Genomic DNA, 15,645 nt, shown 5'->3' with positions numbered 1-15,645 from the left:
GAGCTATGATTTGCTTGAAAAAACAGTATATGGTAGGAAGTAGTGATCCTGATAGTTGTTTTCTACCCACTAGTAGTTACGCCTTTCCAAAAATCAGAAGAATCGTATATTAATTTCATAGAATATGATATTTTCATCCAGTTCATAAATAATTTCCAGTGGGCCTCGTCCCCATCAAAATGACTGACAACTGAGAATGTGGACAGATACATGGTAGTAAGAAATGTGTACTAAAAATGTTGTTTTATCAGTTAATGGAAACAGTTTAGGCCTTTCAACATACTTTATCAGTGTGAAATGATGATGACGATGGTATTTGTTAAGCACTTACTATGTGCCAAGCACTGTTCTAAGCACTGGGGTAGACACAAGGTTAGCAGGTTTTCTCACGTGGGGTTCACAGTCCTAATCCCCATTTTACAGGTGAGGTAACTGAGACCCAGAGAAGTTAAGTGACTTCCCAAAGTCACACAGCTGACAAGTGGCAGAGCTGGAATTAGAACCCTCAACCTATGACTCCCAAGCTCAGGTTCTTTCCGCTAAGCCACGCTGCTTCTCTATGTGGAGAAGGGTTTGAAGGCATATGGGTTAGTCAAAATATTTTATCTAATGGATCACTCCCTCTATCCTGACTATCCTGCTGCGTACCCTGGGATAAGGAACTCCCAAAGAGAAAAGATAATTAGAAATGACCACACAGCAAGGCTAACGGTACAATAATGCTATGAGGCATTATTATGAGGCATTATATGAGTAGTGTTGCCATAAATGATGATAAAAGTGACTCGGGCAATAGGTTCTACATGTCTCCAGGAATCGAAAACAGTCTTGGGGTGATTTCCTCCAACCTAGAGTTTAGCCAGGAGCAGGAAAACCTGCAGGTTCCATGGGATACAAGCCTGTGTGGCTAAGTGTGATCAGGCAGACAACTCCCTGGTCCTCCAACACCTCTCGAGGGCAGGCACGGTGGGGCTAGACAGAAAGTCCACCGCATGGCCTAGTGGATAGAGCACGGGCCTGGGAATCAGGAGGACCCGGGTTCTAATCCCAGCTCCACTACTTTTTCACTGTGTGACCTTGGGCCAGTCACTTCACTTTTCTGGGCTTCAGTTTCATCATCTGTAAAATGGGGATTAAGACAGTGAGCCCCATGTGGGATAAAGTCTGTGTCCAACCCGATTACCTGGTATGTACCCAGTGCCTAGAACAGTGTCTGCCATATAGCAAGCGCTTACCAAATATGTAATTACTATTCTCTTGCTCAAACACCAATCTCATCTAAATTACAAGCCCCTCGTCATATGTACAAAGGGTTTTCCAAGAGTACAGAATTACTGTTTCCCTACCTTAAAGGTCAGAATACTTTCTGAGTAACTCATCATATAAAGAATGAGGAGATACTGAGTAACTTAGCATACAAAGAGTGAGGAGAGGAGTCACAGACTTTTCTAAACCATGCAGGGCACACTATATGCTGTTATTCTATCTTCTGTCCTTTCAGTCATAATCACGTTCATCCCTTTGGTTTCAGCGGTTGACTCCATCAGCATTGTCACGCACAACTAGCCCCCGAACCTTATGATTTGACTTGCCCCCACACTCAAATAATTCCAGAGACAATTGCTTTTGTGCCTTTATAAAATAGAAGGCCCAGAAAAGATGCTTTCAAAAGCCAAGGGAATGAAAACAAATGATTTTAATCACCTGAAACTTTTCAAATCCTCCTTGTGGCAGTTTCCAAGACAAATATAGAGTGTTTTCTTCCTGTCCAAAAAACTGTAAATCTGAAGGTGGATCCGGATCTGGGTAAATTTACATATGAGAAAGTTAGATTAAAATTGTAAATTTTACTATAAGACATTGATTCCGATCACCGTGTTATCCCTGTTGGCAATTCCATGAATGAAAAAAGTAATTTTTGTTTTTAAATATCACTACTCGGAATGAAAGTGTTGCTATTAGTGTTCTGATATCAATTGTGGACGAATCTTGTCTTGCACTTTGATGGAGCTGATTTCTCCTCTTGAAAGCCAATGACTTCCTTTTACCTGCCCAGGATTTTGAGGGAAAGCCTTCAAAGAATGATTTCTCTGCTGATCAACCTTCTGGATGAAGAATTATAGTTCTTTAATTTTAACTCCAAATTTATTGATCAGTGAGCTCGCACTTACCATGTGCAAAGTTTTATTTCATCTACAATTAGATTTTGCAATTTTAGATTACTTTAATAATTTCATGTACTCAAGCCATTTTTTGCTCAAGCCCATACTGTTATGTCTATACATTCTAGCTGTAGTCAATGAAATTTTCCTAAAAAATGTACGCTATGGACTTTGGTGAATAAACATTACTTTTTCCCCTTCCTCCCTTTCCATCATTGATTTTTAATTTCGTTTTTTGTCTATCTTTTAATAGAATTCTTTGTAAATTTGTAGGCATTAGCAAAGTTAAATGGTTTGATTCTTAACCAATGGTATTTGAGCACTTATTGTATGCAGGGCACTGTACTAAGTGCTTGGAGACTTTTCCTGCCCACAGTGAACTTACAGTCTAGAGGGGAGACAGACAATATAAATACATAATTTATAGATATATAGAAAAGTGCTATGGGACTGAAGGTGAGGCAAATATCAATTGCCAAAAGTCACGGATGTTTATCCTTCTTGATTTTTCGGCTGCCATAGACCCTGCCTCCTGCTTGAAACAATATCAGACCTTTGTTTTATGGATATGATACCCACTTTGTTCTCTTCCTACTACTCCGACTGGTTCTTCTAAGTCTTGTTTGCTAGCTGTTCTTCTATCGCTCATCCCCTAACTGCCGGAGTCCTGAAAGGATCTATTCTAGATTCCATTCTTTTGCTTTACCCTCACCTTCTTGGGGAGTTCATTTTTACGCTTGATTTCAACTGCTTTTCCTTCTCTCCCCAGCCCCCACCCAAAGTCTACTTTTCTTCCTTGTCTGTCCGTCTCCGCCGATTAGACTGTAAGCCCGTCAAACGGCAGGGACTGTCTCTATCTGTTGCCGACTTGTTCATTCCAAGCGCTTAGTACAGTGCTCTGCACATAGTAAGCGCTCAATAAATACTATTGAATGAATGAATTCACTCTTATATTTCTACCTGCTTCCAGGACATCTATGCTTGGATGACCAGCTAGACTACTAATTGATCATGTCTGAAATGTAAGTCCTTATCTTCCCGTCTGAGCCCGTTACTCCCTCTACCTTACCCATCTCTGCCAATAATACCACCAATTCTTCTCTGATTCAGAAACAGCCCACAAACTTCGGTGTAATCCTCAAGTCACTGTTTTTCAGCTTTCAGAAACATCGTGGCTTGGTGGAAAGAGCACGGGTTTGGGAGTCAGAGGATCTAGGTTCTAATCCAGGCTCCGCCACTTGTCTACCGTGTGACCTTGGACAAGCCACTTCACTTCTCTGTGCCTCAGTTACCTCATCTGTAAAATGGGGATTAAGACTGGGAGCCCCATGTGGGGCAACCCGATTACCTTGTATCTACCCCAGTGCTTAGAACAGTGCTTGGCACAGAGTAAGCGCTTAACAAATACCATCATTATTATTATATTGACTCAGCTGTTAAATCTTACCAGTTCTTCTCTCAGAAAATTTCCAAGATCTACCCTTTCCCCTCCATCCAGCCTACATCCACTCAGGTTCCTGCTCTCCTGTTTCTCTTGGCTATGTTGCTACACCAGCTCTTTCACTCATTTTTTCAGGCTCTGGCTTCCTGCCAAATTCAGTCGATAGTACATGCTGTTGCCCAGATTAACTTTCTTTTGTATAATTCTGTGCAAGTGTATATTTGGTTTTTATTCAATTATTTCAACCTGACATCTGTTATCGTAGTATTTATATTGATTCCTATAATTCTTTGTAAATTTGTGATTCATCCCTTTTGTCATTTATGGGTTAGTAATTAAAACCACGAATACAGGCATGATAAGTTTTAAGATACTTCTATTGATTACTAACATTTTAACATCTCTATGTCCATTAAGGATATCTCAATAGAGGACTATATTTCATGATACACCATCATTATAAATCACTAACTCTATTGTTGTAAATTACACAGCCTGGGATATCAACCTCTTTCTCTCTTTGTTATCCCAAAATTGAATGGGGATGTACTTACAGGTACTAATCTTGAGAACAGTAGGTTGACTTTTCTTTGACCTTTTGGTGGTAACAATTTTAATTAAAAAGTCAGTTCCTTGCAAAAGCCTGTCAAACTTGAACCTCCTAGAAATAGATATAAGAAGCAGGTTATAGTTAAAATTAATCCCAGATGTTATTATGAAAGCAACATTAACGTCTCAAATTATCCACTGAAAATGAGTGTTAGATCATCATCAGTGGTATTTATTGAGCACTTTCTGTGTGCAAGAGCACTGTACTAAGCACTTGGGAGAATACAACAGAGTTGGCAGGCATTCCCCAAAAGCTTGAAAATACTAACAGAAACTAATATTCTAGAAGTGAACCATAAAATACTACTATCTCTTAGAACATACTAAACACTGCACTTTCACTGAATTTACTGAAAGTTCAAAGGGCGTAATGGGATTGGTGAAATTGAAATTACAGCAGAAGAGACTTGGGGAAGTTGCATACAAATTTCCCCAAAATTATTTACTAAAGGAAAAGTTAAAAGCCCCCTCTCTCAATTGGGAGTTTTATTCTAGAACATGTAATACACATGTAAAACTGTAATTGAAATAAAGATATTCAAATACACACCTTTCACTGGAAGGAACAACTTCTTCTTTTGAAAAACCTTCACTAGTTATTGAAATAATATATCCATCCAGTGAACTCTGGGCTGGAGGCCAACCAACAGATATTGATGTTGACTCTCTGCTGTGATTCATATATTCAATGGCACATGGTGCTGAATCAATAAAAAAAAATCCAATTAAATTCCAGGCAGGAGGGAGGGTTTGAGATAGGGGTTAACAGTGAAAGACAAAAGAAAAATTGAGGCACAGCAAGTAGGTTGATGTTAGGAGACTGAAGTGTGCAGGCTGGGTTGTAGTGGGAGCGGAATGAGGACAAATAGGTGGGAGGAAGCTGAGTGCTTTAAAGCCTTTATTTGTAAGTTTCTTCTTTATGTAAGGATGGATGAACACCACTGGAGAGTTTTGAGGAGTGGGGAGATATATGCCCAGAACAGTTTTTTAGGAAAATAATCTGCAAAGTAGAGTGAAGCGTGGCCTGGAGCGGGGAGAGGCTGGGGGGGTTGGGAGGCCGATGAAGAGGTCGATGCAGTAGTCGAGATAGGATAGTATATTGTACTTTCCCGAGTGCTTAGTGTAGTGCTCTGCACATAGTAAGTGCTCAATAAATATGACAATGAATGCATCAGGTGTTTGGACCAGCATGGTAGCAGTTTGAATGAAACTGAAGAGGCGGATCCTAGAGCTGCGGTGAAGGTAGAAATAACAAGATTTGGTGACTATGTGCATTTAATGAAAAAGATATATCACAGCATGAGTTTTTGTCCTTTATTAGGGCAGGGATAATGCACAGAGAACCTTACTTAAATCAGGTAAATAGTTAAAATATCAGGATCATTTACAATTGAAGAAAGTAAACAAGTAATTCAAGGATCAATTGTTGTTTTCCTAGATTGAGGGATTGCAACTGTTTTATGCAGAACAGCCAAAGAAATGAAACTTTTGAGCAGTTGGTGTGCAAACAGTTTAAAGAATTCTGTTTAAACAATTTAAACAGAAGGGCAGGGAAAAGAATGTGAAGGAAAGAGTGTAAGAAGTGAGAAGAACAAACTTATTCCTGGTTCATTTGGGAAGGGAATGAGGGTTGGTGCCAAATGGCAAAACACTACCCCGGGGAATGGTGGGAATCCCACTTGTCCCAAGGCTGCTGAGTACGGTCACAACTTGCAAGATGGGGTGCAAGGAGTGGAGCAGCCATCTTGAATCTCCTCAGGCTCTTTCTGGCTCAAAGGGTGCTGTGTGTAATCCAAGTTGTAGAGAAAAGAGAATGGTAAAGCCCTCGTGCTGCCAGGTCCTCCCAAACAGCGAGCACCTTTACACAAGAGCCACATCTGATATGAATAATAATAATTGTGGTATTTGTTAAGTGCTTACTACGTGCCAGGTACTGTACTAAGTGCTGGGATATAAGGTAATTGGATTAGACACATTCCCTGTCCCACGTAGGGCTCATAGTTTTAATCCCCATTTTCCAGATGAGGGAACTGAGACAGAGAGAAAGGGAAGTGACTTGCCCAAGGTCACAGAGCAGACAAGTGACAGAGTCAGAATTAGAACCCAGTTCTTTCTACCAGGCCCATGCTCTATCCGCTAGGCCACATTGCTTTTCTATGAACCCAACTAGGTTTCCAGATCTAGGGGAAAGCAAATATCTCAGTACTAAAAGTAAACACCAAAGCTTTACCTGTCTGTATTTTTTTTATAGTGGAGTTGCTGTCTTTGAAACCTTCTTTTTCTGTTCGAATTGAGAAACTGTAGACCGTGGCAGGAGCCAGGTTAGAAAACGTTGCTATTTCCTGCATCACCTTCTGAACCTATTTATCCAAAAAAAATTTGAAAAATGACTTGTATTTTTGTTGAAATGCATTTAAACCGAGCAAAAGCAAAGAAAAACAGTTTCGCTTCTGTTCCCACAGTGCAACATTAGTTTATGTGTAGAACAATCAATACATGAATCAATGGTATTATTGAGAGCTTAGGGTGTGCAAAACAACAACAAAGAGTACAACACAACAAAGTTGTTAAACAAGCTGCCTGACCACAATGAGGTTAGAGTCTGAAGGAGGGGTTTACAGACCAGGAATAGCAATACTTCATTCGTGAACGGGTGTTTTAAATCATACCTTGAATGCACCAGCACAATTTGTGCATGTGATCTCATAATGCTGAAAATGTCCATCAACTCGTTCCCACAGAATTTCTATACAAGTGTCTGTAACTTTACCTTCCCAGATATTTAACGGTGCCTTCAGACCTACCAACACACACGAAACCAACATGCGTCAGTTACGTTTAAACTGAATTCTTTTCTTTTGCCATTCTCATCAAATAGCCCAAAGAGAAATAGGTGGAAGGGAGGGAGAAAGTACGCGAGAGAAAATCAGTTTGTATATAGGAAAAGTGAAAGTAGATTTTTGGGAAGACAAATACAGTGAATTCCACAGTGCCCAAGCTCAGATATTGGATCATCATTTAGTTGGAGGGTCGGGAAATTGCAGAACAATGAAATTGTGGTCTAATGTTGTAGTGGGGTGTGAAATTCTCAGGAACACTTCCTTATTGCGAAGGCATTCAAACATGTTGTCTGATAGGGATACAGTGGTCGGAATATGACACTATAAACTGGCAAAAGAACCTGGAGAGAGAAGTGATGAATTTATAAGTCTGGAGAATGAATAATCCTGAAAGCAGGCATGTAAGCTGAAAACAGCACTCCTCAAAGGGGAGGAAGGATGACATTCGGCTAACTCCAAAAATACTGATTTTCATTGCACGGGCCAATCTCTAATCACGTTAGCTCTTGATGAGTTTGTCTTGGGTCGATTTCAGCCAAGAATCAGCATTTTCTGCAGGAAAATGATCTTCAAATATTTCCTTGGCAGAAATAGCAAGTTAGGTACCTCAGGGGGTTCTAAGTCACTCTTTCAGATCATTTAGTTGTAAACTGTGTGTCTCCTAGTCTCCGTTTCCGTGTTCTGCACGTAGTAGTTTCTTAACAACTAGTGTTGATGATACTGCTGACATTTTAGTACAATGCTGCGATGGTCTGACAGAATACAAGTTCCTCTTAAAGAGCCTAACTGATTATCACTTGAATCCTATGAAAGTCAGTTTCCAAAGGTCAGGGACAATATTACCAATTTTACAAAATCAAGCTTGATTAAACTGTTCAAAGTAGCTGGCCGAGAAAGTCTTAGATATTTTTCTATGATACTGAAACCAGTTCATAAAGGAAAATTCATATTCTACCTTATATAACTTACATGTTTTCACTGTAGGCACATGGAACATAGTGCTTAGCATGTTTCCACTGACCGTGGAAACAAAAAAATCATATTCTGTGCCTGGAATTAAGTTTTCAATAATTAATTTGTCATTATTCAAAGGTAGTGTCATATTGGGTCCTCCATTACTTGCAATATAAATGCCATCAAATACTCCACTCTCAGGCATTTGAACAAACAAAATGACAGAGTTACTGTGAAATTCAAAAGGAATAACAATTTGAAGTGGTTTGGGTTCTGAAAAAAAGAGAACATATTTCAGTTTATTTTATAAAGCCCTTTTGTTTAGTCACAGTGTAATGCACATTTGCTTAGTTTTGTTCCAAACTAATAATCATTTTAATGTGCTCCTAGACACTTTACATCTATATTGTTTTACCTCCGTAGTTTAATGAAAAACTATCTCTTTTAGATAGATCAATCAGTGGTATTTATTGAGTGCTTACTACATACAGAGCACTGCAATACAGCAGAATTAACAGAAACATTCCCTGTCCATAATTAGCACACAGTCTGCAGTGCCAATGGGAGGCCATGCCCAAAATTCATCTCACATGTTCCACTTTATATCTGACGAGTTGCCCCTTCAGCTTTTCCATTCCGCCTAAACATCTCCTATAGGTAGGCACTTAGGTATACACTTTATGCCCTCTATTACTTCTCTCTCACCCGCTAGATTCTAAACTCCTTGAGGACAGGGATCATGTATTCTAATTTCTGTTGGAATTCTTCCAAGTATTTAAAAATCATGTTCAGCACACAAGAAGTGGTCAATAAATACTAATGATTTGATGAGTTGACTGATGACACCAGAGGCAAAAGGCATCGTCTTTGCCTTCAATGGACCTTCAAACTAATAGGGGAGGCAGACTAAAATTTTTGACAAATAGGGGAGCAAGAGGAAGAATAGGACATATTAGCTGCTACTGGCCTTCTGCATGACCCCGGAAAAATCACTTATTAGCCATCTGCCCACTTATTTCCTCATCTGTAAAATACAGAGACATTTTCCTATTCTCTATATTTCTTAGACCATGAGTCCCCTGTAACAATTAAATCAATGTTATTTACTGAGCACTTACTACGTGCAAAGCACTGTACTAAGCCCCTGGGAGAGTACAATACAGAGTTAGCAGATACGTTCCCTACCCACAATGAGCTTATATTAGTCTAGAGGGGAGTCGGACATTAATATAAATAATTTGCAATAAATAATTTAAAGATATTTACATAAGTGCTGTGGGGATGACAGTGGGGAGAATATCAAGTGCCCAAAGGTCATAGATCCAAGTGCAGAGATGACACAGCAGAGAGAGGGAGAGATCTTAATTGAAAAAGTGCTCTCAGAGATGTGACCTTAGAGAAGGGAATGTGTCTGATATCTGTTATTTTGTAGCTATTCAAGTACTCTGCATGGTAATTTCACACATAATAAGCACTTTATAAATACTACGATAACAGATGTCAGGTTGAAATAATTGAATAAAAGCCGAATATACACTTGCACAGAATTATACAAAAGGAAGATAATCTGGGCAACAGCATGTACTATCGACTGAATGTGGCAGGAAGCCAGAGCCTGAAAAAATGAGTGAAAGAGCTGGTGTAGCAAGAAAGCCAAGAGAAACAAGGGCAGGAAGCTGAGTGGATGTAGGCTGGATGGAGGGGTAAGGGTAGATCTTGGAAATTTTCTGAGAGAAGAACTGGTAAGATTTAACAGTTGAGTCAATATAATAATAATGATGGTATTTGTTAAGCGCTTACTCTGTGCCAAGCACTGTTCTAAGCACTGGGGTAGATACAAGGTAATCGGGTTGCCCCACATGGGGCTCCCAGTCTTAATCCCCATTTTACAGATGAGGCACAGAGAAGTGAAGTGCCTTGTCCAAGGTCATACGGTAGACAAGTGGCGGAGCCTGGATTAGAACCTACATCCTCTGACTCCCAAACCCTTGCTCTTTCCACCAAGCCACGCTGTTTCTGAAAGCTGAAAAACAGTGACTTGAAGATTACACCGAAGTTTGTGGGCTTCTGGATCAGAGAAGAACTGGTGGTATTATTGGCAGAGATGGGTAAGGTAGAGGGAGTAACGGGCTCAGACGGGAAGATAAGGACTTACATTTCAGTCATGATCAATTAGTAGTCTAGCTGGTCATCCAAGCATAGATGTCCTGGAAGCAGGTAGAAATATAAGAGTGAATAACTGGGGAAGAAAAGTAGACTTCGGGTGGGGGGTGGGGAGAGAAGGAAAAGCAGTTGAAATCAAGCGAACAAATGAACTCCCCAAGAAGGTGAGGGTAAAGCAAAAGAATGGAATCTAGAATAGATCCTTTCAGGACTCCGGCAGTTAGGGGATGAGCGATAGAAGAACAGCTAGCAAACAAGACTTAGAAGAACCAGTCGGAGTAGTAGGAAGAGAACAAAATGGGTATCAAATCCACAAAACAAAGGTCCGATATTGTTTCAATAACGTTGGTATTTGTTAAGCGCTTACTATGTGCAGAGCACTGTTCTAAGCACTGGGGTAGACACAGGGGAATCAGGTTGTCCCACGTGGGGCTCACAGCCTTCAACCCCATTTTACAAATGAAGCAGGAGGCAGGGTCTATGGCAGCCGAAAAATCAAGTAGGATAAACATCTGTGACTTTTGGCAATTGGTATTTGCCCCACCTTCAGTCCCACAGCACTTTTCTATATATCCATAAATTATTTATTTATATTGTCTGTCTCCCCTCTAGACTGTAAATTCACTGTGGGCAGGAAAAGTCTCTAAGCACTTAGTACAGTGCTCTGCATACAATGAGTGCTCAAATACCATTGGTTGATAAGAACCAAACCATTTAACTTTGCTAATCCCTACTCTTCATTCCACTATTTGTAAATAATTTCCACTCTGCTCGCCTTCACCAGTAGATTGTAAGCACCTTGAGGGGAAGCGCCTTATCATTTACTACTATTGTACTCTCCCAAGTGCTTAGAACAGTGTTCTGCACACAGGTGAAGGTGAGAATTATATCTATAGATTGATTGACCTCAACCAGAAAGGACAGCCAAAAAACCCACATGACATCTGTTCCTGGTTACCAAGATTTGGACTGCTTCCTGTCCACCTCAATGGCGATGGAGCCTCACAGGTGTGGAAAGGAATGTGTCTGTTGTTATATTGTAGTCTCCCGGGGCTTAGTACAGTGCTTTGCACACAGTAAGCGCTCAATAAATACGATTGAATGAACAGTCCCCTGGTCACCCCTGGTCTACCCTACCCATCTCCCTCAGCTTCTCCACACTCAACCAGTACTTCTGAGGTAAAATGCTCACCACCATTCATCAGGTTGCAGCAGCTCATAATATATCCAAAAATGCATGTGGCTGAAATGAACTTGTATCTGAGTTCTTACTTTTCAGATAAAAGATTAAAGTTGCTTTTTGTTCCTAATGCCCCAAACCACCAAGCATTTATATTAATCATTTATAAAACGATTTCTTACTTAGAGTACACTGAGTGGTTATCAGTTCACTCATATTTCCATTTTTCACTGTTGCCACTCCAATGTCATAAGTCATTCCAGGAGTTAGCAATCCAATCTTAAATTTATCAGTGTTTTTCACTAAGTGCTTCATTGCTTCACTTGCACCCGAAGTAGATTTGACTTCAATGTAGAATTCAAAGCTCTCCTGTGGAGGTTCCCAGTGAAGAATTACAGTATCCTCACCCACGTCTTCAGGATTAACATAAACACTGCGAGGAGGATTAACACCTTAATTTAAAAAAAAAAATTACACATTAGTATTATTCAGAAAAGCACATTTTTTATTGTTCACAGAACCTCTTAATGCAGAACTTACATTTTTTAAAACAGAAAAATTAACCAGAGTGGAATCATTCTACTATAAATTTTTAACTTTGTGGGGAGGGAATGTGTCTGTTTATTGTGGAATTGTACTCTCCCCAACGCTTAGTACAGTGTTCTGCACACAATAAGCACTCAATAAATATGATTGAATGAACTTTCTACATTTTTTCAGACACATAAGTCTGCTGTGTTCTTTAGTGCAGTTAGTCATAAAATCATTAAATTATAATTAGAATACATAGTAAAAAAGTTGTTTGTTATAGCTTATACATTTCTGTAACATTATTTTGACCTTCTGAAAATAAATGGTCACAAAAACACTGACTTCAGCAAAGTCTTGGCATAATTTCCAACACATTAAATAGTGCTTAGTATGCCTATACAGATTCAAGTAAAAGCACAATTTTCTTCTGAAAAATTATTTTCACAAAACACATTTGTTCTGTGACATCGGAAATATCCTTGAAATCTAATGCACTTAGTTTTGGATCTAAGGCATGTAGAAAAATTTTGATCTGAAACTATATATGCTAGTGCCTTTGTTCGGTGCTGATTTCCCAGGGTAGTTTTCCCCACGGAATCATCAGCCGACAGGCCAGAGAATGCCCCGGAACCACACATTTACCTCCCACTTGTGACTCACATTCACTTCCAGAAGGGAGCTGGGTGTTTATTCACATTATACACACTTCACAACTAGGGGAGGTTGACTGGGGCAGAAAGGGGAGGGTTTGCCAAATCGCCTATGGCCAGGTAGCCCTTTTGCACTGAGTAATAACCAAAAGCATGGCATTCACAGGTATATATAAAATTTGCAAAACTGAACAAACACAAAATAAGACCAAAGGGCCTGGATTGATAAAAATGGTGCCACAGTTTCAAAGTTACCTATTCTAAAAAGAAGATGAATCAAACAATTGCCTCAAAGTAGGGCAGATAGCATATTGACCATTTTAAAGACGAAGACTAGAAAATTCCCTCCCAAGTCCGTTCTAAGAACCCTAGGATTCAAATTGTGTTTTTGCCTAGCAGTGGGCTCACACTGCCACCTACAGCTACAAAAGTGGAGCATTTATTGAAATGTTCTTAAAATAGATTTAAACTTTTCCGAAGTACAATACAGGCAGTTCTCCCACAACGTGTGTTTTCTCTATGCCCTTTGATACAACACTGTTGGAGAACTGGTGGACATCATTCCAACAACATTCATCTGCTTGGATGCAACACAGTGAGGTGTTACAAGGAACATGAGGCTTTTCTTAACCCTGGGCTCTTCGCCAGCCATATCCTCCAGTGCTGTAGGAGAACATAGTTCTGGTATTACTGTAAAGAGTTTGAGTTAGTGGCTATCTTTCCACTTAGGGCAGGGTAGGGGAGGTGCTAAGTTGGAAGAATTAAGGGAAAATGCGGCAAACTCCTCCACACACATACAATCGTAATAATAATGTTGGTATTTGTTAAGCGCTTACTATGCGCCGAGCACTGTTCTAAGCGCTGGGGTAGATACAGGGTAATCAGGTTGTCCCACGTGAGGCTCACAGTCTTAATCCCATTTTACAGATGAGGGAACTGAGGCACAGAGAAGTGAAGTGACTTGCCCCCGGTCACACAGCTGACAAGTGGCAGAGCCGGGATTCATATATATTGAGCACTTACTGTGTGCAAATTCCTGCATTAAGTGCTTGGGAGAGTACATTCATTCACTAGTATTTATTGAGCACTTACTATGTGCAGAACACTGTACTAAGCGCTTGGAATGTACAAATCGGCAACAGATAGAGACAGTCCCTGCCTATTGACGGGCTTACAGTCTAATCACTATTACAATATAACAGAATTGGTAGACGCGTTTCCTGCCCACAGTGAACTACACACGTCTTCATAGAAATCTGATGAGATTTTTGGATTTAGAACCCAATATTGAAGTTTTGGAAAAACACGCTCAAATCATGAACAAAATATACTGAAGTCATTATTTCCCTTAAACAGCAAATATCATTAAAAGTGTCAAAATGAAATTAAAACCTTAAGCTGAGAGTTCAAAATATACTTTTGAGATTACCTGTTATGATTAATATCGGCTCATCGTTGCAACTTAGAGATCCTCTTTCTCCTACACTGAAGAGATGTACCAGATACTGATGATAGGGCTTAATGTTTCCAATTTTTGTTGTTGTAGCAAATTTTTCAACTAACAGTGCTTCTGATCTGTTGGTTTCAATATCAAAAATAGTCACAAGGTAATGATGAAAATGTGCATTTGAAAAAACATCTGGAGGATCCCAATGTAAAATTATCTCTGTTGATGTTACATGGGTAGCTACAAAACGTTGAGCTTGTAATGGCCCTTGTAAAAAAAAAAAAAATCAAAAACTCCAGATGAAATAAAATGTTTGATCTAAATAAGAGGGTACACACAAACCTCTAACAACTAGGCTCTGAATCCACTAGATCCAACTTTTAAACTGACATAGGTCTCTCATATTATGGCAAACTGTAATCATGACCTTTCTACCCGAATTAGAGGGCAATGATCACAAATGTTTGACCACCACCTGCTACCCAAAATACGGCTTGGAGGAAAGCAGCATGGCCTAATGGATAAAGCATAGTACTGGACGTCAGAAGGGCCTGCCTGTGTTCTAATCCTGCTGCCAATTTTCTGCTGTGTGACCTTGGGCAAGTCACATAACTTCTCTGGGCCTCAGCTACTTCATCTGTAAAATGGGAATTAAGACTGTGAGCCCCATTTGGGTTTCTGTGTCCAACCTGATTAACTTGTGTCTAGCCCAGTGCTCAAGTCAGTGCCTGGCACATGTTAAGTGCTTATCATTTTAAAAAAGCAAGAATTCTTGCAGTTGACAGCTTCACAGAAGAGCAGGATATCGAGGAAAACTGATCTCCGCATCTTCCATCTCTACTGCCGCGCATCTCACTGCTGCCTATTGATTCTGCCATCATGTCTTCTGTGGTGACATCATTTCCTGTCAATCTTCCTCTATCCTGGACTCCACCTCCCACCCCGTTATGGCCCTAAATAATCAAACAGTGGCATTTCGCGAGTGTTTACTGTGTTCAGAGCACTGAACTGAGTGTCTGGAAGAGTTTCCCACTTGAAACTCATACAGATGTAGTCGCCTCAACTCACGAGACGTAGGGTGACCTAATGTAAAGTGCACAGGTCCTGTCATCTCAGTGACCTTGGGCAAATATTACAACTGCTCTGTGCCTCACTTTCCTCATCTGTAAAATAAGTATTCAATTCCGGTATTTCCTCCTACTGAGATGTGAGCCCCATGTGGGACAGGGGCTGTAACTGACCCGATTGTCTTGTATTTATCTCCAGAGCTCAGAACCATGCTTGGCACATAACAAGCACTTAACTAATACCATTATTGTTATTATCATCATCATCAACTTGGATAGGTGGCAGGTGTCCACATGTATGTGTATGAATAAGTCAGCTTCCTTGCTGATTTCCCTGCCTCCTGTCTCTCCCCACTCCAGACCACACTTCCCTCTGCTGCCTGGATCATTTTTCTACAGAAACACTCAGTCCATGTTTCCCCACTCCTCAAGAACTTTCAGTGGTTGCCCATCCACCTCCACATCAAACAGAAACTCCTTACAATTGACTTTGAAACACTCCATCACCTTGACCCTCCCACCTCACCTCGCTGCTCTCCTACTACAACCCAGCCTGCACACTTTGCTCCTCTAATGCCAACCTACTCACTGTACCTCGATC

General features: G+C 40.2%; 1 protein-coding gene across 1 annotated transcript in view; it reads right to left on the bottom strand.

Moving 5' to 3' along the window:
* The window catches only part of PTPRQ (protein tyrosine phosphatase receptor type Q), a 231,912-nt gene that overhangs the window by 200,374 nt on the left and 15,893 nt on the right, over positions 1 to 15,645 (bottom strand). Inside the window, exons 8-15 of the mRNA XM_039914120.1 lie at positions 13,960 to 14,244; positions 11,532 to 11,801; positions 8,022 to 8,279; positions 6,882 to 7,012; positions 6,443 to 6,572; positions 4,763 to 4,913; positions 4,158 to 4,264; positions 1,705 to 1,802 (exon numbers count right to left, since the gene is read on the bottom strand). Coding sequence (XP_039770054.1) covers positions 1,705 to 1,802; positions 4,158 to 4,264; positions 4,763 to 4,913; positions 6,443 to 6,572; positions 6,882 to 7,012; positions 8,022 to 8,279; positions 11,532 to 11,801; positions 13,960 to 14,244 — 1,430 coding nt within the window. The remainder of the gene's footprint in view (positions 1 to 1,704; positions 1,803 to 4,157; positions 4,265 to 4,762; positions 4,914 to 6,442; positions 6,573 to 6,881; positions 7,013 to 8,021; positions 8,280 to 11,531; positions 11,802 to 13,959; positions 14,245 to 15,645) is intronic.

The sequence above is a fragment of the Ornithorhynchus anatinus genome, chromosome 14 (genome assembly GCF_004115215.2).
Source record: "Ornithorhynchus anatinus isolate Pmale09 chromosome 14, mOrnAna1.pri.v4, whole genome shotgun sequence".
Classification (NCBI taxonomy): Eukaryota; Metazoa; Chordata; class Mammalia; order Monotremata; family Ornithorhynchidae; genus Ornithorhynchus; species Ornithorhynchus anatinus.
This window is presented reverse-complemented; position numbering and strand designations above follow the sequence as displayed.